At 39.0% G+C, this 23,318-nt stretch overlaps 2 protein-coding genes across 2 annotated transcripts in view; one reads left to right on the top strand and one right to left on the bottom strand.

The window, feature by feature from the left end:
- Nucleotides 1-8,058, bottom strand: part of lipea (lipase, hormone-sensitive a) — a 17,454-nt gene extending 9,396 nt beyond the window's left edge. The window contains exons 1-6 of the mRNA XM_024295725.2: nt 7,957-8,058; nt 4,069-4,316; nt 1,977-2,261; nt 1,811-1,901; nt 1,597-1,742; nt 1,314-1,499 (exon numbers count right to left, since the gene is read on the bottom strand). Coding sequence (XP_024151493.1) covers nt 1,314-1,499; nt 1,597-1,742; nt 1,811-1,901; nt 1,977-2,261; nt 4,069-4,316; nt 7,957-7,966 — 966 coding nt within the window. The 5' untranslated portion in view covers nt 7,967-8,058. The remainder of the gene's footprint in view (nt 1-1,313; nt 1,500-1,596; nt 1,743-1,810; nt 1,902-1,976; nt 2,262-4,068; nt 4,317-7,956) is intronic.
- Nucleotides 8,059-16,214: 8,156 nt separating this feature from the next.
- LOC112160835 (sodium/hydrogen exchanger 3) overlaps nt 16,215-23,318 on the top strand; it is a 24,032-nt gene continuing 16,928 nt past the window's right edge. Inside the window, exon 1 of the mRNA XM_024295674.2 lies at nt 16,215-16,686. Within this exon, the coding sequence (XP_024151442.1) occupies nt 16,446-16,686 (241 nt within the window). The 5' untranslated portion in view covers nt 16,215-16,445. The remainder of the gene's footprint in view (nt 16,687-23,318) is intronic.

Below are 23,318 nucleotides of genomic sequence, written 5' to 3'. Positions count from 1 at the left end.
TTTTGCAACCCAGTGGTACTTCCTATATGGAACACGGAAGTAGGGGGGCTTGCTTCGTCCAGTTATTTTATATACAGTCTATGATTCAGACTGAAACTTTGTAACAGGTTATCAGGGGAAACGAACTCTGGTTCACTTTAAGAGGACCAAATGTGTCTGAATACACACCAAGTCCCTGGCCTCCATGGTGCTTGAAGAAAACAAAGGGACTCTAAGGGTTTAGCTGTTGTTAAAAGGAGTTTTGAATGATTTCTTGAAATGGTTTTGCTTGGACATCAGCTGTCTTTCAGTCTTCTCCTTTACCATCTTCTGATGATTTCTATGCTCAATTCTCTGTTCAGTGATGGCACTGAGAGTGAGCGGAGTTTGTTGTTCAAACTATCCGAACGTTGAACTATTTATGGGTCAATTTATACTGAACTTCATGCTTTTTAATCATGGGAAATAAGATCTCTCTGGGTTTGAAGTTGCATACTACATCTACAACAGGCTTTAGCAGCAACACCATTACACTGCTATCAAGTGTTTGGGTGTTAAGTGATGCAAATTAGGCTGTTTTCACACTAGGATAGTCCTGTGGGTTCTAGGCGCATGAGTAAGGAATGCTAATGAAGTTTTCATAGATTTGTTAAGGTTGATTTGGTTTCACGCAGCGAAATGGAACCAAAGACTAAAGCGGACCAAACCAGCTAAAAATAAAAAGAGGACACAGTTCTAAACTCTGCTCACTTGGCTTTGCCTAACATTGATGATGAGAAAAAAAGGGAAGAGGAAGAAAACCAGATAGTTTCTGGTAATCTTCTGTTGTTGTTTTTTGGGCTGTAATGAGCTCCTGAACCTCTTCTGAAAGTAATTTTGTGGTTTCAGCTTTTTCCCTGTTGACTCGATGAGCTTTCACATCTACCAAACATGACAAAACTCAAACCTGAAAGTAGCTTTGAAATGATACAGCCGGCTGTGAAAACATTAGGAGCTGATGACATCTGACTTTGCAGATTCATTAAAGAGTTTTAAACACAGAACTTAATTACATTTGGAATTAAAAAAAAACATTTTATAGCTGCTAAACATTTTTTTTTACCTGAACTCTTTGGTTTTAAACCTTTTTATCATTGACCAGCATATGGACACAAAGAGACTCTTAGACTCTAGTGTCTAACCTGACAGCAGCTTCCTGTTAGGATAGAATGGAAGCTTTAGGCTGATTGATTTGTGAGTTTTTCTCAACAATCTGAGTAAGTTAGACACGCTGATGGACTGACGTTCAGAGGATGTTTTCTGTGAGAAATCGCCGTTTACTGTTTTTTTTTTACCTGTCCTTCTCGAAGCTCATAAGAGATCAGTCGCATGTGGACAGGCCCAGGGCCCCAGTGGGCGACGGGAGGCGACACCGCAGTGGAGAGTCTGTGGTCTGAGGCCAGAGGTAGGTGCAGAGTGACTGGAGGCACGGTCAAGGTGAGGTTGACCTGAACCGGGTTGGAGGCGATCCGGGTGAAGCCCTGGACAAAAGAGAACACGCAGAGGAGTGAAAACCCCAGACGCAGTGCTGCTTACCAGGTGACTTCACAAAAACAAACACTGCTGTCCCCTGCCTACTGATAAAATGTCCGACTCTGTGATGTTCCAGAAGGACTTCCAGAAGTGCAGGTCCAGGTTCTGGGTGATGCGTTCAAACTCAGCGCCGCGCAGCTCTGGATTGATGACATATTTCCCTGAGGTGAATAGAGAGAGGGCAGCTGTACCTGCAGGAGAGAATAACTTAAAAAAACCTGACACGTCATTGACGTTGTGACAAAAAACGCAGACCCACCAACGCCGGACTGCTGTTTGCCGAATGTCTCTCCATATGAAACCATGCTGATGATGATGGTCTGCAGGAACGGACGCAGGGCTGGGCTGAACTGTGAAAAGAACACTTCTAACACTTACAGAAGATTCTCGTGAGCGTCGGTGTAAAGAGGGCCGGTGTGGCTCACCTGGAAGCCAAGGCAGCGGCCGTAGAAGCAGGCTTTGTGCATGGAGATGTACTCCTGCACGAACCGGCTGCTCAGCTCCTCGTCCTGCAGGTTGTGCAGCTGGCCGTGCTCATTGTCGTTTAGCAGCATCTGGGCAACGTGGAGCAGCGCCCTCAGCTGGCAGAGGGTGCTGCAGTACGCCTCCATCTCTGAGGCATTGTGCTCTGCTCTGAAGAAGGCCCCGTTGTAGTTTGAAGAGATGTAACGGCCTTTATGAATGATGTGTAAAATGCAGGACTGCAGGATCTGCAAGAACGAGGACAGTAGTTGATGAGGACATTCTGCTGTCTTATAAACACAAATCGAGAACTCTACTGTTTGTGTAAATCTTAATCTGTGTGTAGATTTGAATATAATCACAACCATGCATCCAGTATGCATTCTGCTTCCTATATAACATATTTATTTATAGAACGTTCGAAATGTTGTTCATTTGTTGCACCTTGTAAACATTAATACCACGGCCTAGGTCTTATGTTTGAGATGATTAAAGTTTTTTTTCCTTTAAAATCTGACCAAAATTAAGCATTTTATGGTTATTTTACAGTATCTGCTAGGCCTTGTCTCATCGTTTTCATACTATTACAATTTTCTTTTATTTATTTAACCTTTATTTTACCAGGAAATCCCATTGAGATTAGATCTGGTACAATGGTAACAGGGTAGCTAGCATCTCGAGCAATATACCAAACTGGTAACACCTCATATGCCTAGCTAATGTAACAAGCCCCCTGGTGTTGACATGGCGAACTACACCTCTAAAGGTTTGTTTTTGTTCTCAAACCAAAATCAATCCGGAAGTCAACGGTTTAATTTGCCAAAAACGGATGGATTTTTCAGGGTTTTTAGTGTGTGTGGATCTGATGGAAATGTATTTCTGTGTTGAGTTTGCAAGTTAAAATTCCAAGAAGAATGCAAGTTCAGAAAGGTAACACCAAATAATTGATATAAGCAGGAAAGTTAAAATAATGTATTCTTTAATTGCTGTGCCCCACAAACAACATTTGAGTAGCTAGAAGATACCATGTGACACAAGAGTGCTTATGTGTCTGAGTGTGTGTATTTTGGAGCCACAAGCTGATTAAAACAAATTGTTTCAGAATGATTGGTCGCTCTGGTTTACTATTTAGGCTGTGAACAAACAGAAAGTACCACCTGTGTCCAGCTCTGGTCAGCGACAGTCAGTGGGCTTACACACAACGTGATTCACTTATGTCCATAACATTTTGTCTGTCCATGAACTGCTACATACTGTGTTCTGATTTACACTTAAAACACTGAAGTGACGCAATCTGATTGCACTGGAGGATCCTAGCTAAAACAAGAAACTGTATTTTTTCATCACGAGTAAAAGATGGGAGATCAAAAAATAAAAAACTAACATTTTGCCTCTCGAATAACAAAAATGTTTTGCTTTTTTGTCTTGAAAAATAACTTTTTAACGGTAGTTTTACTTTACAATATCAATCTCATTAATACCAACAGCATTTTTATAGGAAATGTTCAAGGTTTTAGTAAAAATGTGAATAGTTATTGAGTGTTCGTATGTGTTCATAAGCTGTCAATAACAAACCAGTTCCTCACACTATAAATAAAGAAGTGTTTGCATAAACAAGTAATTCGGCAGAAACTCGGTATCCCTTCATTTCTTGTGTTTCTCCTGTAATGATCATTTTCTTGTAGTCCTCAGTTCAAAAGTTCAACAGGTTCTTTTTCTCTAATCTTTCTTCAGATATGAGGCTTTTTTCCTTCATTTTTAGTGACAATCGTCTACAAGAGAATGCAAGAAAGTTTCAGTTTTTATTATGAATTTTGTTTTTGCTTAAAAAATCCTCAGTTCTTATTTAGAAATATTTAGAAATGGCACAATCAGATTAAATACAATTTAATTTTAAAAGGCTCCAGATTGTAAGAGAAGTCTGGACATTCCACAAAGGATTTTTTTCCAGCCACAGTGCCTGCTTTCAGAATGAGGTCATCTTTAATCGTGACAGTAAATGTTCTCAGTGCTGCTGAGTCGTACAGAAAAGGGTTGGCATCCAGTGTGTCGTACCTTAACCAGCGAGCGGTAACCGTTCCCAGGCGTTTGAGCATCCAAGTCATAGTGGTGATAAACAGCAGCAAAGCTGGACACCAGCGGCTCCAGAGCGCGGCCGTGCTCCTGGATTTTCTTTAGACAGGTGACCAGGCGCTTAGTAACGCTCCCGTATGGCAGATCAGAGGGGCCACACAAGATAGAGATGTTCTCCTCACACACTTTCTCTAAAGCCGTGAACAAAGCGCGGTGATCCATTTTTGAGGCTGCAGGAGAAGCAGAAAGACATCGAGTTCATGGGTTTATCAGGCCGTCATCCTGATGGCGATGGCAGCAGCAGCATCCCCACAGTCTCTCTCTGCTGCTGTGATCACCGATCTGCACTCGTGCTATTTGTTTGGTCAGGGGTTGAAGTTCCCCAGGGGTTTCAAGAACTTTGAAACTACTATTGACTATATCTGATAAGTTTAGTGAGACGGAGAAAGGCAGTTCAAGAAGAACAAACAGAGGCAGAGATGTTTATTCAACTGTTCACGGCTCCCCATCACAGAAATAAGAAAGCAGGAGCTTTTGTGCATGTTTTGGTTCCCCACATCTATACAGTTAAATGACCATTCTAAAATAATAAAAGGAAACCTTCCGCGAATTCTTAAATGAGCCTCGGATCATTTCCTTCATTAAAGGAAATTGCTAGCTCCAGGGGGAAAAAAAACTCAAGCCTTTCAGAGCAGAATGGGTATTCAAAAAGCACAAGCTCTCTCCTTTTTAATTGCATTGACTATTAAAAAAACACACTCGTCTTAGCAGATCTTAAACAAAAACAAGCTCAGATAAACATACGTTTACTTAACAAAAACTGAGATGCAATGCAGAATCAATGTCTGTTCCAATAGTTTTGACCCCCAAACCCCACTATCGGCTTCAATAGCTTCAGCTGAACTACTTTCTGCATCCATTTTTCAGTCTCATTGGGTTATTTAGGATTCTGGCCAACTATTCCCAGAGAAGTTCAAGGCCCATCAATGGCATAAGATATGCAGCCCCCTGCCAAATAGGCCCACACCATCGACCTTTCACCATCATGCCTCAAAACTGACAGTTTTCTGATGAAAAATCTCCACTTTGGTCTCATGAGATTAGCAAGACTGTTTTGCTATTATAACACTTGTGTTCTGATTCAGAACCAGCAAGGAAGTACCAAATGTTGCAGTTCCATAAACGTCCACTGGAAGATGGTTGCAAAAGGGAGCAATGACTTGACTCTCAGAGACAGAAAGTCACTTTACGATAAAGCTAATTTACATAGAGTCTGGTGTCAAAAACTATTTAGATTTTTGTATTTTCTGTAAATGATAATGGCACAAGTCTAGAACTGTTTTTAATTATTTGCTTTGCTTTTTTAGGGGTAGAGTAAAATACAGTCAATAGCAGCTTTTCCATTGACTATGAGATTGTGAAAATTGGATTTGGAATAATACATTTGCCTAATGAAAACATGACAACTTCAAAAGAAAGTTGCATTTATCAAAATAAAGTAGTTGCACTTGGAGGAGGTGGTTTTTGAGGTCTATCGAAATTGACATATTTCACAAAACTACAATGGAAACACTTTTTTAAAAATAAAATGAGTCATGTGACCAGCAACTGCATACCACGCTCAAATGGGAAGTGGCTTGAGAACTGCACAGCGGGTCCCACATGAGGTCCCACAACATCACACAGCTCATCAAAGGTTGAACTTGTCATGAGGAATTGTTGGATCCACAGCTCCTCTATAAAATCCCCAACTGCGATTTAATAAAACCACTTCATCCACACCCGCTCAAACTGTCAGGACTCAGAGCTCTGTTTCCCCCTCTGGTCACCGTATCCTGAATTCTAACATTAAGTCTTGCAGCTGCCCTACCCATCTCCCAGTTCCCAAATGTCGCTAACAATCACTCACAGGAAACATAAGCAGCACACTGAGCTATTCTCAATGCAAGTATTGTTCGAGCCACTCTGCCAGCATTACCGAGTGTTTCTATCTGGAGCTGATCCTCTGTTTTCTGACCCTGCTTTATCTCTGACTGCCTGCCGCCTGCCCTGACCCTAACATAGACCCTGTCAACTTTAGTCTCCTTTTGGATTCTTCCATGTTCATGATTGACCTGTGCGCATCTTACCCCGGTTTAGCTTTGTTGAATTTTAGCAGTACTTGATCTCCGTCTCCCTGTCTAAATTCATAAACCTGCTGCAAGTGGATCCAGCTGTCTGCCCGTCTGTGACAACCACGTAACTTGCTGCTCCATGGCCTACATAAGACGCCGAAAACCTTTGCCTCTTTAGGCTTCACTGTTCTGAACCTATTGGGTGACATCAGAAATTATCAGTACAGTTAAATATGTCCATGTTTTCTATTGTTGTGAGCTTCAGCTTTTTCTTCACGTTTGTTCAGTGAATCATGCCATTGTGTAATATGTTATGTCGTCGTTTCTCTGGTGTTCCTTTTCAGTCTTGATTGTGATATTTCAAAAGGTATTATAATTGATTGTATTTTTGCATTCTTGAAGTAAAATAAAGTGTGGTTAGTTTCATGTAAATAGTTTTCTTTCAAGGATGAATGCCATCTTTGATTATAAAAGTTTGTGCAGAAGAAATATCAGCTGATGTCTTTTAGAGTTTTTGTTTTTTTCTTCTCTTCAATGAGACAATTTTTGGTTATGAGCTGAGTCTGGAGATCTGTTTATAGATTTTCACTAAAAACTTTACACTCTTGCATAACAATGTGCATCAATATGCACAATCTATAACATAAACTCAACCAGCTGAGAACGCTGATACTGTCATTACAGCAAACAAACACACAGATCTAGGCGTTATCGTTAGTTACAGACACTGATGTGGTGCTTCAAAGCTTCAGCGTGACCATGACGAGGGCTGCAGGCAGAGAGGGAAGCTGCCCGGTCGCCAAAGCGATGTTCCCCAACACTGGGTGCTTTGTCTCAGTTATGACAGACGACTGATGCGATTTTTTTTTTTTGTTTTTATCTTTGGTGACAAAATGTCCCATCGACATGATCACATAACACCAGCAAACATCTTGCCTCTTTTAGGGTATCAAGAGCACATATCATACTCCCAGATTGTATTATCTACCATTGTCTTAAAAACTAAAGTCTTAGAGAAACACCAAGAACTGCACATGAATAGGAAAAACTGAATATTTAAACCAAAACTCTGCATGTAGTGAATGTTTTTGGCATGTCTTCCAGACAGCTTAAAGCCTATACTTAGCTTGCTTTATCGACAAATGGATTGTTGAAGCTGACTGCATACTTTTTCTTTCTTATCAAATACTTTTAAGTTGGCTTTTCTTTCTCTACTTTACTGGAATAACTTTTATCCAAGTATTCATGTAGTTAAGCATTACTGCATTCCATTTGTTTAAAATAAAACTGTTAAGCTATTTAATAGCGCTTAAACACCACTGTTAAATTGTCGAAGTCGTGCTGTTTTGAGCTGGTGGAGTAGTAGGTGGAGTAGGATGTAGTCATGTCATGAACATGGTGTCCAAAGACGAAGCTCCCTGCTGTTCAGGCAACCCGTCAGGTGACAAATGTCAACAATAGAAAACAACTCTCCCAGCTTTCAAGCTACTCCTCTCCGCAGAACTTTCTAGAACCGACACGTAAAACATCCGCTTTCCTTTCGTTTGGGATCCTTTCATTTCACACGGGGGGAACTTCGCTCGTGAAACCGAGTTTTAACGACTTGTGTTCGTTATTCCAGAGTCACGAAGACGCAGCAGTACAATAATATGACGACGGCATTTCATTTCCGCGTCGAAGCGTTAAAACACAACAGCCAGGTTTCAAATAAACGACTCTGCTGCGTAGCTATTCCTCCCCGTCACCCGGCACTCACCCCGCCGCATCGCCTTCCTGATGTTCCTTTAGTTCCCGCGCGCCCGCGTGAGAGACACTGCTGCGCGTGCCTAGCAGAGCGCGTGCACATAGCAGAGTCGTTAGCATAATCAACAGGTAAGCTAACACCAAGGGGGGTAAATAATCTACCTTTTTTCTAAAATAGTAACACATATTTTTAAAAATAATAATTTTTGGTTCGTCTCTTAAGTAAATAAACTTACATCTATTAATACATTCCTAAACTTTTATAAATATATAAAACAGCGCCTTGAAAAGGAGAAGGCTACCTAGATTTAGCCTCCTTGGCTTTTTTTCCTAGTTTTTTTAATGAAATAGTACTAAGAATAAAAGATACATTTTGTTCGTATGAATAAAACTAAACCCATTTTGCAGGTATTTGGTTGTGTGGAGTGAGAGGTCGTCATCTTTAATCCTTGTGCTATCTCATGGGGTCCAGATGACCCCACCCTTATATTGATGAGTGATCCCTCCCATGACAAAGGTGGACAGGATTTTATGTCCGCTATGGACACCAGTGAAAATAAAAAAATCCTTATAAAAAAAAAAAGTTCAGCGTGCTGTCTTTAATGTAAACATTCCTTGGATAGCACATGGGTTTAAGGGTCTACGTCATGCAAAATTAACTTTTAAGTGGATTATAATGTTAATGAAGAGCACATCTAAAGCGGTATTTTGATTAATTGACGCATCTCTGAGCATTCCTCTAAGGCCCAATACAAATTCTTCCCTTCTTCCTACCCCTTCTCCCTTCCCCTACATTTAGCCGTCCAAACAGAGAAATAATGTCTCAGATTTTGGACGTCATTTCATTCAATTGCATCACCAGGAGTCACCGGTCCGCTAGCGTTACCGCTGGGCTTCCAGTGCTCTAATATACATTTCAACAACATTTTTGATAACTTTAGAAATGTCAGGCCACAAAAAAAAGAAATTACTTACATTTAAATACAAAGCTCTGTGCTACTGAGCACACCCACGTGAAGAAATTTGCTTCTCCTCGAACTTCCTTGTGAGGGAGGGGTCTGTATCCCTCTGCTTGGAGGGGAATATATTAAAAAATAAATTTCGAACACCACTTGGACTTTACAAGCCCCTTCAAATAGAGGGGTAGGGAGAAGGGAAGAATTTGGATGGGGCCTAAAAACCTGCTCTCTGTGCTCCAGCCCCTTGCAGGTGAGAACAGCCCCCAAACACCCCAATTTTCCCTGCAATTTAGCAGTGATCGGCAAAACACTTTCATTTTCTATGTGCATCCGTCTTTACAAAATTTCGGATGTTGTTTGTTTTCGTGGGCGAAACACCACATGCTGCCCAGGCCATCTCTAGGATGACGTCATGGTATGGGTGGCACCCACAAGGAGCGAAAGGCAGTGCCTCAGAGATCGATGCATCTTACTATCAGGTAAGAAAAGAACTCATGTAAATAACTCAAATTTCATTAAAAAATGTGTTCTTTAGTGTGCTAAAGATAGTTTATTATTATATGTATGGATAAAGTTTACCCTAATAGGTAAATGGCATACTTGTATAGTGCTTTTCTATCTTCCTCAAAGGCCCAACGTGCTTTACAGTCACAATCCCATTGACCCAATCATACACGCATTTACACACTGATGGTGGCTCCGCTGCCAAACACTGGCGCCAACCTTCCACCAGAGGCAACGTGAGGTTCAGTGTCTTGCCCAAGGACACTTTGACACATGGGCAAGCAAGGCAGGAATTGCACTTATCATCTTCTGATCAGAGGCTAACCGCCACAGCCGCCCCAAGGTACCATAATACCAAGATACCATGGTATAGGCCTTTAAAGCAGGTCCATGGATACCATGACCTTTTAGGTCAATTTTGCAAGTCAAAATGGATACCACATGGGTTGAGGCTGGGCTGTTCTGGTTCCAAAGAACCACAGCAACGTGTTCTTGTTTTTTTTTTTTTTTTTTTTTTTTTTTTTAATATATTTTACAGAAAATTAATCTAAACATATTAAAAAATGTTATTTCCCCTTTGGGCTCTAACCTGTAAGTGGTATTTTGAGCGAACTTCTGGAGCAGATCAGGTTCTCAACAAACTTGTGCTAACTAGTATCTCTTCTGGATAACCACAACAAAAACAATTAGGAATGAAAAAGAAGATTCTGATGAATTGATCCATTTCTGTGGTTAAAATGACGACAAAATGACTATTTTAGGGGGAGAGTATTAACTGAAAGATAAAAAAAAATATTACTTACAAAATTATGATATAAGGTACAAACATTACCCTCTTTTGTGTTTAAAGAAAACCACTTTTCATAAATATTTTTAACGGGTCTCATTGAGCTGTAAACCTGTATTTAAGTAAAAGGGAAAATATCCTGCAGTGTCCGCCAGGATCTGAATGGAGGATGGGGATTCCTGAGTCAGCATCAAACTGCTTTTTGTGACGATTTCATGATCAAGAAAGGCTAAAACAGAAACCGATGTGTAAGAGTTTAGTCAATCATCTGCTGTTCTGACAGTTCTTATCTCCACAGATCATCCTGAGGCTGCTGCAGGACCAGAGTCCAGTCGCTTGTGTTGTAAATGTTTGCTGTCACTGAGATTTTAATCTGAGTGAGACTCAGCATGACGATGTTCCAGTGATGATGAGGTTCAGAGCTCGGGTTGAATTGCGCTGTCCTGTCCATGCAGGTCCTCTTACCCCTCACCTCATGCCATCGCAGCTAAAATATTACTTCATTCACACCACATACAGTCATCCGCCACTTTATTTGATACGCATTTCTAGTACCAGGTTGGACCACCTTTTGCCTTCACAACTGCCTAAATCCTTGCTAGCATAGATTCAACAAGGTAGTGGAAACATTCCTAAGAGTTTGGCCCACATTGACAACATAGCATTACACAGTTGCTGCAGATTTGTTGCCTGCACATCCATGATGCCAATTTCCCGTCCCACCACATCCCAAAAGTACTCTATTGGGTTGAGATCTGGTGACTATGGAGGCCATTTGAGACAGTAAACTCATTGACGTGTTCAAGAAATCAGTCTGAGATGATTCCAGCTTTATGACATGGCGTGTCATCCTGCTGGAAGTAGCCTGTGTGGAAGTACAATGTGGTCATAAAGGGATGGACATGGTTAGCAACAACTCTAAGGTAGGCTGTGGCATTGTAACTGTGCTCAGTGCAAAGCATGCCAAGAAAATACCTTGGTTGTGATCAGTGGTTATTTTAGTTTATGTTCCCTGTCTATCAGCTGGAAACAGTCTGCCCATTCTCCTCCGACTTCCTGCATCAACAAGATGCTTCTGCCTACAGAACTGCTGCTCACTAGATATTTTCTCTCTTTCTGACCATTCTCTGTAAACCCTGGAGATGGTGGTATGTGTAAATCAAAGTAGATCAAGAGATTCTGAAATACTCAGACCAGCTCGTCTTGCACCAACGACCATGCCACGCTCAAAGTCACTTCAGTCACTTTTTTTTTCCACATTCTGATGTTCCGTTTGACCTACAGCAGATCGTTCTGACCTTCATGTCTACATGGCAAAAGGCATTGACTTGCTGCCATATGATTGGCTGATAATACATTTGTGTTAACGAGCAGTTGGACAGGTGTACCTCATAAAGTGGCCAGTAATGGGCTGTGGCCCATTAGCTCAGGAGCCTGTACAGGAATAAACAAGTTAAAAGATGAATGAAGTTGACTTTTATAGCTAATTTAGTTTTAAACATTTAGATTAGAAGATTTTTTAAATCATAAAATATCTTTTTAACAACTGTTTTTTAGTCAAATTTATCATTATTCGGGTAACTTCAAGAAAACTGTCTTAGCTTTAAGCCTCCATTAGTGCTTCAGTATACTTTAGAAACCAACTTCAACTGTCAGCATTCATGTTGGTGTTATGCAGGAAATGCAGTTTTTCTTGTTTATCCTCATATTAACTTTCTTGACTTACTAAAGGCATAAAATATGCATGAGTTGTGTTTTTTATAGAGAAAAGCAAAAGAACCTGAAGCCTTTTGTAACTTATCTGGTAGAAAGACCCCCCCCACACTCGTTAGAACTGACCTTACACATCACCGTGAGGGTAAAACAGCTCTGCACCTGATTCACAAACTGTCAACATGACTGTCATGCCAAACTGCTCGAGTGCTGTGACGCTCATGATGGTGTCAAAGGACACGAAATGATTCAGCAGTCTAAAACCAGGAATTATCCGGTCTTTAAGTGAAGGGCCTCATCATCTTCATCATTGAGAGTCTGGAAAAAAAAGTTGAGGGTTATGTTCAAAATGTCCCCACTTTTTTAATGCTGAAATTTTACTTTATTCATGTTTGAACAAAAATAATGACTTCTATTTTAATGTGTATATCTCAATATCTCTCAGGTCTCACTTAAAATTCTACCTTTATTTATTTCTTTATTTGCGCATACATAAAATGCAATTATATGAATTATAGTGACATTACAACTGAAATATATCTGTGCAGGAGGGAGTGTGCAGACCTACACAGATAACCACCTCCCCCCTTTTCTATGCTTCAACAAAAAAATTCCAGAAAGAAAATCCATATACCAGTATCTATGCATTTTCTGAACCCACTGAAACCCTTTTGGGGTCATGGGGTTGCTGGAGCCTATCCCAGCTAAAGGTAGAATACACCCTGAACAGGTCGCCAGTTAGTCACAAGGCCATAAAAATAAAGAAATGTTACAATTCATTTTTTCACATTTATTGTGCAAATGTTTAGGCTACAAACAAAATTTCTGGTGATACACGTTGCCTTAACCTAATTATGTAATTAAAATAAATTGAATTAAATATATTTATTCAGACTTAGATAATGATTTTCTATCTGGAAAAAAAAGGCCTGGATTACAAAACATCTCAGAACAGAATGGGAGCAATGAAACTCAGAGTCATTCTTCGGTTTCTGTCACCTAAACACGAAACGGGGATGAAGGCTCAACAGCGCACTGATGGGTGCAGGCGCTGGTTTCCAATAAAACAGACTAATGGGGCAAATCATGTTCCGTACTCATTTTTTCTGTTGTCTTTCACCCGGTGTCTCATGGATTTTCCTCATTATAAATTTTCTTGTTTTAGAAATGAAACACTTCAAGTAGAGACTTCGGGCTTTTAGCTTATAAAACTGGAGTGAAGCAAAACTATGAAGTTTGAAACTGAGAATCGAGGAGTTAAAGGCAATAAACACAGAAAATGATCACTGTTAAATGTTGGATCAATTAAGTTTTATCAGGGTCAACAGACAGAACCCTATTTCATTGACCTCATCTTAAGGAGAACATATAGTTATTTCTTTTTAGATATATCCTTTTTTTATTATTTTAGACAGAAATTGAGATAATTTTTACAGAGTAAAACTGTTCATCCATATGTGACAAATATTTGTAAACTGCATATTGAAAAAGCAAGCATAACCTTTGCAGAACTACCAATAAGGACATATGTCAACCCATATACCCACTGTCAAAATTATTCATTGTCTTTTAGAATATAACCCTAAATAAGATCCAAAAAGCAGAACAAGGTACTTGTAATGTAATTTTATAGCCTGTACTGATTTAACTTTAAAAAAAGCATCACTGTGTTTTTGTAAAGATTTTTTTACTGTGATTTATTGTTTTTAACTTTAAAAAGTAAAAAAAAGGAAAAACATGTTGCTTAACAGAAGCCTATTTGCTTCATTTTCTTTTTAATCCGAATTCTGCCTGTTTAACAGGACCAAAAAAAATTTAAAAACCACGATTTTGTACAGCTTTTGACTTTTTTTCTTTAAATTTTAAGATCCTAAATGTAAATTCTCTGTCTGTCAGATCTCTGAATTGATTACATTGTATGTCTGAGGAAAAAACAACATTGTGTTTTATTTTCTATTTGAAAATCACACATAATTTTTATATTGCATGTTAATTACAAGTGGGACAAAACATCAGTATGATGAACAATTCCGATATTTCAACTCAAAACATTCTCGGTTACCCCTTTTCCTTAATCGTTTTTTAAAACAAAACCGTAGAAGTCCACCAGGGGGCGCTTTTCATGAGCATGACGCTAAATTAAAGTTTGCCATATTGTGATACTATGATATCGTGAGCCATATATCGTGAGGTAATCTGATTCTGAGAGGTAATCTGAGAGGTAATCTGATTTCTTGGCCACACAAAACCGGAGGAAGGGTTAGGATAATGGTTATGTTTAGGGTTAAATGGTTCCTTAGTGCGGCTGTGTCTGCAGCTCACCCCTCCCCAAAGAGAAGGGTCAACTGTGGAGAACATGTCACACACCTTGGTGTGTGACAGCTAAAGTTTAACTTGAATTTTAAACACATGCAACCAACATTTTGCCTTTGACGCATTTAAAAATACATGATGGCAATCCAGAAATATACATCTTGGATGCACGTGTCTCGTGCGGTCAATGTGAATTTCCAACAGTGTTTGTATTGGTTGCACATTTATACATGCAAATAACATCAGCCTTTTTTATTGTTAATGATTTGTGTTTAATTTTACCAATTTGGCTTTATTTTATTGCTCTTTATGAAGGAACTCAATAAAACAATGAGAGCGGAAGTTGACTAGAACCAGTGATGTTGGACTCAAATCCAGGAGAGCTAGAAAGGGGGCAAAAAAGATGAAATGGCGTATACTTGTATGGCGCTTTTCTACCTTCTTCGAAGGCCCAAAGCACTTTACAGTCACAGACACATTCACACACTGGTGTGGCTCTGCTGCCGAACACTGGTGCCAACCTTTCACCAGAGGCAATTTGGGGTTCAGTGTCTTGCCCAAGGACAGTTCACACATGGGTGGACGAGGCAGGAATCGAACCCCCAATTTTCCAATCAAGAAAACTGAAATAAAATTAAAAAAAAAAATACTTAAATGTAAAAAACCTGTAACGAGGGGAAGCAAAAAAATAAAAGAGTGTTGGACCAAAATACACTGAGGATGATTAATTTATCTTAGGACAGCTTTGGATACTTAATCATTTAAACCTGGTGGTATAGAGAACAACCAAGAAAACAGAACTGAAAAGAAACCAAACTGAAATTGTATAATTTTATTAAAGAGCCCCACCAATCATCTTTTAATCTATTTTTTAAAGTTTTCCCGGTGGTCTTTTAATTATGATTATACTGCTTTTAGCCTAAAAGAAAATAAAGTTATTTTCTTGGACAGTTTCTTCAGAGCAGCAGTAGTTTATTTGAAATTTGCCTCTTAGTTGTGAACAAGACTGTTGGTCACTTCAACTTCCTGTTGCTTACAGCCCCCACATCCCAAACCAACATTAATGGTGCAACAAAAATGGTGAGCAATATTGGAGCCATCTATCTGTACGGTTCAGGAGCCAGATGCCAGCTCGGACGAGGAAAATGAAGATGAACATGAATCTAGTCGTCTACAAGTGAGTGCTTGTGTCTCGCCTGTTGTTGTTTCTACTAAACAAATACGCTTGTTTTCCACCAGCATTTTTTCCTCCACTCCTAAATCACAATGATTTTAATAAATAAATATTATTTTAAGTTTTAATTTTATTTCTATATGTCCTCCATCATCAGAAAAATGAAAGAACACGTTTAAAAAACACAACTTTCATGAGTATTTTCTCCTTCATTGGACAACTATTGGTTTCTATGTTTTTTAGTGGATCCATAGCAACGTTTGTCTTCATATCTAATAACTGTGTACATTAAAGTTTTCACCTTCCTCACAGCCCATGTGAAACAGTGATTTACTGCTTTAAAAGACAGTTGAGGCAAGTTTTTTCTTAGGTGTTGGACTCGTGTCTGACCTGCTCAGAAAGGTCTATTTAGTCTGTATTGATTCCAGAGCAGGAACTTCGTCATAAAGTGTTAGCACTTAGTCATAAAGAAAAAACAATCTTTTGTTTTGATATCATCATCTCTGCTGGTTTTCCCATCAGTGTCCATTTTTTCAAACGTATGCCATAGCTTGGATAGTTTGTGGAGTCTCCCCCTCTGAGTAACTTCCCTGACCGGAACCATGAGTGATGGCTAAAAGTGGCGTGCAAAGAGTGTATTAGCGCACATCTCACTCAAACACACACAAGAATGGCAGTGTTGTGGAAATAAATAGGTTCTTCTATATCATTTAATTGCATCCCTCTGAAAGGTCAGACAGTGCTGCAAATGCATTCACCGAGCATCAAGTCCCTCTTTGAGGAAAGTGGCTAAACAAGCTGGTCAGGTACAGAGTGGGAGGAGCCAGAGGAGCATCAGAATGGGTTGAGCCTCACCTACAGTAAAACCTGCATCCCTGACAGGCAGAGCAGAGCGGCCTGACAACTTCTACGTTGAAGATGAGGATGAGCAAAGAAGTGGATTATGATCGAGACTGGGAGATGTGGAAAGTAGTGAGAGCTGTTGTCTGACCTCCATGTGGTTGAACTAGCAAACTCCAGAGTTTGTGGGGACTTTTTTTAATTTTGAGACCATGGGGGGGACACAGGGATCTGTGCTTTTTTTCGGTTTGTTGGTGATCATATCCAGAAGTTTGGCCAATGAGGTTCCGACCCTTGAAACCTCACACAGCACCACTAATGCAACGTCCAGCAGCTCTGGCCACGAAACGGCCGTCATCAGCACGCTGCCCATTGTGTCCTGGAAGTGGCACCACGTCTCCGAGCCGTACCTGGTGGCGTTGTGGATCCTGGTCTGTTGGCTATGCAAACTGGGTGAGTCTCAGTCTCTAATGGGTCTTGACCTTCAGGGATCCTGCAGGTCTCAGCACCTCCTAATTGACTGATGTTTGAGGGATTTTTGAGGCAGCAGAAAACTGATTTACCCTTTACATTAAAAAAAGTAGCTCACACAAAAGCAGAAACTGTCCAAACAGCAGACAATTCGGACTCTCGTTAGAGAGGGTGCGAACTGAGTCTATCTAGTGTGAGGAAGTATTTGTTTTCTGATTTTTATTTGAAGGCTTCAGAAGTTTTTACATGAGAAAAACTGCAGTAACTAATTGGATGGATTAATTTGCCCTCACTGTAGAAGAAGAATCTTCTGAGGACTTGAAGGCTTTCTCTTACATGACGCGTGCTCTCCAAGAGCTGTTACCTGACCTGAATTCACGCTGACACAGTCTGCACATGAGAAATAACCAGACGAGCACAAAGTTTAGGATTACAGGCAGTGCTCTCCTAATGAAAATTTCTTGGAAAATAAAAATTCTTGGAGCAGGCTTCTTTCAGAAAGTTCATATTGGATTTCGAGGCGTGTTCTCCGCAATTATGTTCATATAAAGGTCATTTTAAATCCAGGGATTTTATTACTAAACATAAATTATTTCCTTCCTCTCAAACTAAGATAAAATCTATACACATTTAAATTTGATGGATTATAGACAAACTGTTGAACAAAAAGTTTTAATTAATTTAGGACAGATATTAAAATTTTTTAGTGATGCTAAAAACCTGTGATGAGCAGAGTGACGTCCACAAAAAAACTGCACCTTCACCCACCTGTCTGGACCCACCCAGCTTCAGGAGTTCAGCAAATGTGGCGTCTTCACTACAGGTTTTACATGACTTCATCAGATTCCTAGACCGCCTGAAACGAGAGGGTCTAAAGGAGGTTTCAGAAGCTAGGTGGAGTTCAGATGATGCAGGTCAGAGATAGCCCAGTCAGTTGAATTTGGCCATAAGGACTGGCCAAGCAAAAAAGTGGATCATCCTGATGCCTTCATGGAGTGAACGAAGCAAAATTACAGGCTGATCTGATTCTGGCGTGGGTTAAAGTTCTGCTCCAACCATCTTTTGAGCTATTGTAAAAGTGGTGAAATCAAGAAACCTGTGTCGTTTTCTAGGACATAGTTTCTGCAGAGTGGCAACAGTGGGACCCCACCCCCTTTTCTCTCCCTGTTGCGTTTTGAGCTTGTGACCCTTCCAGCCCGTTTTCTATGTCACTAATAAGTTATTTGTCAAACAGGTTTGTTTCGTCTGCTCCTGATTCACAATGATCTGAATAAACAAATATCCGAAATTACATTTTGAGCTCAATTTTCTTTATATGTGTCCTCCATCATCAGAAAAATGCCAAGAGAACATGTTAAAAACAACAAAAACACAATTTTTATCAGAGTGGATCTTTAAAGTAGAAACCGACATGGTGCCAAATCAGGTGATCAGTTTTAGCACATCTTGGTCCAAACAAAGATGAGGACATATTTTATTTTGGCCAAGACTGATGCCTGGAGGATATTTATGAAGCTCCTTTAGCCCTTTGAGGATAGTATAACGTCTGACATGTTGACTTTTAAAAAAAAAATGTTTTTTCTGTGCTGCCTTGTATACTCTGAAAGCCCTCTGACATGTTGGTTGTCTGGTGCTGTGAAGTGGGGTATGTTTATGTGAAGCCGATCAGGTGACCGTCGACAGGAAACATGACTGCGGGACACAGTTTCAATAGGCGTTCTGCAGGTGTTGAAAGTGTTTATTTTTTGCATGAAAAGTTCAAACTCCGAGGAGTTCCACTTGTGCGTTTCTGAGCATCAGGGCCGAGTCGGGTCATGAGACGAACATTAGGAGGACAATCTGACCTCTCGAAGTCTCAGCCCGGCTGCCAAACCTGTGCCGCTGTCTTTACAAAACACCGGCAGTGGCCATTCCTGTATACACAACAGGTGTAAACAAGCCACAGTCATGTGGACAATGTAAATGAAAGAGTGTGCGTGACAGTGTGTGTGTTTTTCTGCACCCCTGCTGGCATAAATATGGGACTGCGCTCTGTATGATACAGGTGTTCCGCTCAGGTTCTTCTCCAGTCGTCCTGCAGGACCCGGTCCGAGTCGGGCCAGTTTATAGAGAACGTCCAAAGGTCATTGGAAAAAAGTTCATCTAACAAAAACTTCACATTCAAACGATTTTTCGAGGAGCTGAAATGTGTAAAATGAAATTATGAAAACATACTTAAATTCAGTTTTTCTCATGGATGACTTGCTGTCCCACAAACCTTAACAAAAAAATGACACTTTTAAGCCACTAGATGTCATCGCTAGAATGCAGTGATCAAGAAGGGTTTGAATCCCAACAGGCTGGACAGTTCCTTCATCCTGATCTGCTACAGACAAACAGACTGTTTAGCAAACATGAAATTTCAGAGTTGTTCCAATAACAAAATAATGTCAATTAACAAAATTTAGAAATATTTTGTAATGTCATAAGTAAACTTTTGATAATTAGCAAAAATAAAGACCTTCTTAAGCAGCAGTTTTACACTAAAAACAATTCATCTAAAGATTATTTTTTTAAATGAAAAGAAAACATTAAAAATATAATTAATAAAAGTGTTCATGTAGATAAGGTTTGGAGATTTATGTCAGCTAAACAGTAAAAACAAGATGTTATGTTATTCCTCATAGAATGGAATAAAATAAAAGCTTTATTGTCACATTCCTTCTTACAGTGTATTATAGACTGAGTGAAATAGTGTTTCCTGGAACCATGAAAATTAAAACAATAATATGAAAGACTAAAATAGTAGATAAGAACTAAAAAAATGAAATGAAAAAAAAAACTAAAGAAGATGCAAAAATTCAGGGTTGACTTCTTCTATTAAGTAAATTATTTCGATGCTTAAATTGTTATTTATCAAAGTTTTTTCGTGAACATCCAGAACTGGCCTTGCTTGAACTGAAAAAAGACGTTTTAAGACAATATTGAGGCCAAGAAAGACATGAAATAATAAATTCTGCCTTAATTTGGTGGAAAACAACATATATAGAGCTTCAGCTGAAACAAAGATGGAATTACGTCAAGAGAAAAAACATATTTTTGAGAATGAAACAACATCTTTATGGGTCAAATTTTATTAAATATATATAAATATTTCAAGGACTAAAACAGACAACTTAAATTCAGTGTCAGAAAAGGAGTAAAGATTTTGCAAAGAAAGCCTCAAACATGAATTTCCCCACTAAATTAAGAGATCAAAGACATTAATTACAGTAACACTGAGTTTTTACCTCAATCAATCATTTTTGAAGTTCAATGACTTGCTGTAATTGTTTTCCAAATTATTCCAAATGGAATTGGAGCAAAAAATATTCAGAAAATAAAGATTGTTGTATTTAAACATTAATTCTACTTTAATAAGACTTAAAATTGGAAAACAAATCCAACATTAAAAGCAAGGATTCATGTCGTTTTTTTACTTCCTAAACTAAGAAAGGACTCTTCATGGTGCTGCAGCTGAAGGATTTTGCCTAAAGCTCTATCAGATCTCACAATGATTCCAAAGAAACTGAGGAAAGAGAGAAACAGAAACATGTGAAAACTTTTTAAGTAAATTTCTCTCCAGTTCACAAACATCTCTTTTATTCTGGTCCTTGCAAACATAAGTACAGTAAACAATATAAAGCTACAGAAGTGTAAAAGTCCATTAATCTGTTTTAGGATGAGAATTATTTTCATTTAACCTCAAAATTGAAAGTAAATTTGGGGTTGCATCAGATAAAAGTGGAGGGGTTAACCAGCAGCTTTTCTCCTTTCTGCCTGAAGTCAGTACAGTTTAATTTTCCCGATTCTCACAATACCAAGAACACTCTGCTGCTGAACCTCTTTGTTCACGGAGAATTCAACCTTCACTGTAGAGCTGCTGACGTCATCAAACTCAACTCACACCTATTGAGCAGGTCAACCGCTATAAATGAGCATGGATGATTTACAGTTTCAGGGCACAAACTTTGCCAGGTTCAGCTCAAGTTCCAGCTTTATAAGATCACGCACGAGCTGACCCTCTGACAGGAGAAACGCTCCATGTGAGATCCGTTTATCAGCCGTTGACTGACCTGCTTCCTGGTGTGAAGAGGAAATCCAGTGCAGTTCGTGCATCAAAATCTGAATCATTAAGTAGAGTCACCAGATCAAATGAGGTCAGGGAGATAAACCGATGAGCTCTGAATTTTTGACCTGCTCTTCATTAGATAAAAGAAAAAAACATCCTCATCCTTTCATGGACAGTTCATCTTTATATTAAATCTTTATACATCATTAACGTTGGGAGTCATCTAAGAACTTTTAAAGACCCACTTCAATCATCTTTTGATCTAATTCAAACCGTTCCCAGTTGTCTTCTAATTATAGCTATTAAAAACCTGTGTTGTTTCATTAGGACATAGTTTCTGCAGAGGGGCAGGAGTTCAGTAGAAATTTGCCTTATAGGTTGTGGGCGCGAAGTGAGTCTGCTTTCCATTTAGCCTTTGGCGAGCAATATCAGAGCAATCCAGCGGTACAGTTATGAGTCAGACGACAACTTAGTCGAGGAAATCTAATCCGTACATGGATCTAGTCAGCTACAAGAGCAGCGATTTTATGGATTGTTGATTGTAGCTTCTAAAAATCAACTAAGCTTTTTCAACTGACATTCTTTCGTCTGCTCCTGATTCACAATGTTTTGAATAAAAAAATACTCAGAAACGCAATTTAAATAATAATTTTCTATATATGTCTCCATTATGAGACAAAAAAACATGTAAAAAAAAAAACAAAAAACTCAATTTTCATCGGAGTGGGTTTAAAAATAGCACTGAAAAAGATAACTAATAAGATTTACTTAAGAAAATCCTCATAACAATTTGTACTAACAATTTTTAATTAAATTTTACTTCATTTAGGAATATGAAAACTACCAACAACTATGTAGTAAAATTTACTTATGTCCACAAGTAAGATTATGATCCAATCTTAAGTAAATAAAAAAAACTCACATTTCTCTGATAAAATTTACATAATATGAATGAATGCTCCAAAAGTGGTTAAAAATGTAAAAAATAGATTTTTATAATAAACAACATACATTTTTGATTACTCATAAAAAATAGGCAAACTTTAAGTTCTTTACTAGAAAAATCTCCATATTTGCATATTGTTTGAATTATTATCTAGATATTATGAGGAATAATTAATAATATTGAAGCAAAAAGTTTGTTTTTTCAGTGTATGTTAGGTTCATCACTGACGAAAAATTTAACTTCACTTCCCAGAATGCAGCTCTGTTCTCTCTGACATCAAAAGATCATACCTTGTTCAGATCATTTCTGCAATGATCTTCCAACAGACTACCAGCTGCAGGATCGAGCCTCGATCCAAAATGCTGTTGCACATATCAAAACACTTATATCGGCTCTGGATTTCTATAGCTCCCCTGCAGACAGATCTCCACATGCATCACCTTTCAGCAGGTGGTGGTCTCTGCAGCAGAGAACCTCTAGCATGGAGGAGTGAAGCTCTGCAGCACAGCAGCATCAATTCCAGATCTTCTGAATCTTCCCCTGAACCTAAAAATCCTCAACTTTTTCCTCTTCTGTCCTCAACCTTGAATGTGACTCTGACTAACTTTGACAAAGTCAATCTCCTTGGAGAAACATCTCTGCTAAAGAACTAACATTTACATTTTAACTTTGATCTTGAATTTCTTCCACTTTGTTGTCAGAAAAGGCGACAGGCCTCCACACGCAGCTCAGGGTCATTTATCTGTCATTCAGCAAGTTAAAGGCATGAGGCAACAAAAGTGTTTACAAAGACTAATTTTAAAACTGATCTTAGTAAAAAGGTAATGAGTAACATGAAAGGCAGTGATAAAAGCTAAAAGCAGGTCGTTTGATTAGACAGATGAGTCATTCTGAGGAATATTTGTCTGTTCTGCCTTCAGGTTTCTGCAACTTCAACTCAAGACTTATGAACCAACTCAACTTACAACAATAAGTATTTACTACACCAATAATAGAGGTATTGTTAATATTCAAAAGCAGAACATGGAACTATAACCAACTTTTTTGTGAATGACATTGAGTTTTCATGCTCGACAAATCAGAGGAAACCAACTCTGCTGTAGATCAAACCAAAATCAAGCAGATTCAATTGAACGCTGTCAGGACATGTGGTGACCAACATGAACCCCAATCACACTTTCATGAACTAAGAATGCAGTCGTCATGGTGCAACAGCAGATCCTGTAAGAAGGCTTTAAGATTTCCTTTTCTGGGACTCCTACAGATGGATATAGAATAAATCATTTAAAGGTGCAAATAAAAAAACATTAATTTGTACATCATAGAAAAATGTTTTTCATTTCCATAATTCCTTGCAAAGCTTAAATTTTCATCGAATATAAATTCAAGGCCACTGCTAAGTATTTATTTGTTTGGGACGTCATAAAAATGGAACGTATCATTGTCGCGTGTGTGGTAAGTTTATCGTGAAGTGTTCATAAGAATGGGTAAATGAGTGATGGTGTTTTACGGTGCCCTTGGGCTACAGTCTAGGGCGGGGGTCGGCAACCTGCGGCTCCGGAGCCGCATGCGGCTCTT

This window comes from Oryzias melastigma, linkage group LG11 (genome assembly GCF_002922805.2).
Source record: "Oryzias melastigma strain HK-1 linkage group LG11, ASM292280v2, whole genome shotgun sequence".
Taxonomy (NCBI): domain Eukaryota; kingdom Metazoa; phylum Chordata; class Actinopteri; order Beloniformes; family Adrianichthyidae; genus Oryzias; species Oryzias melastigma.
This window is presented reverse-complemented; position numbering and strand designations above follow the sequence as displayed.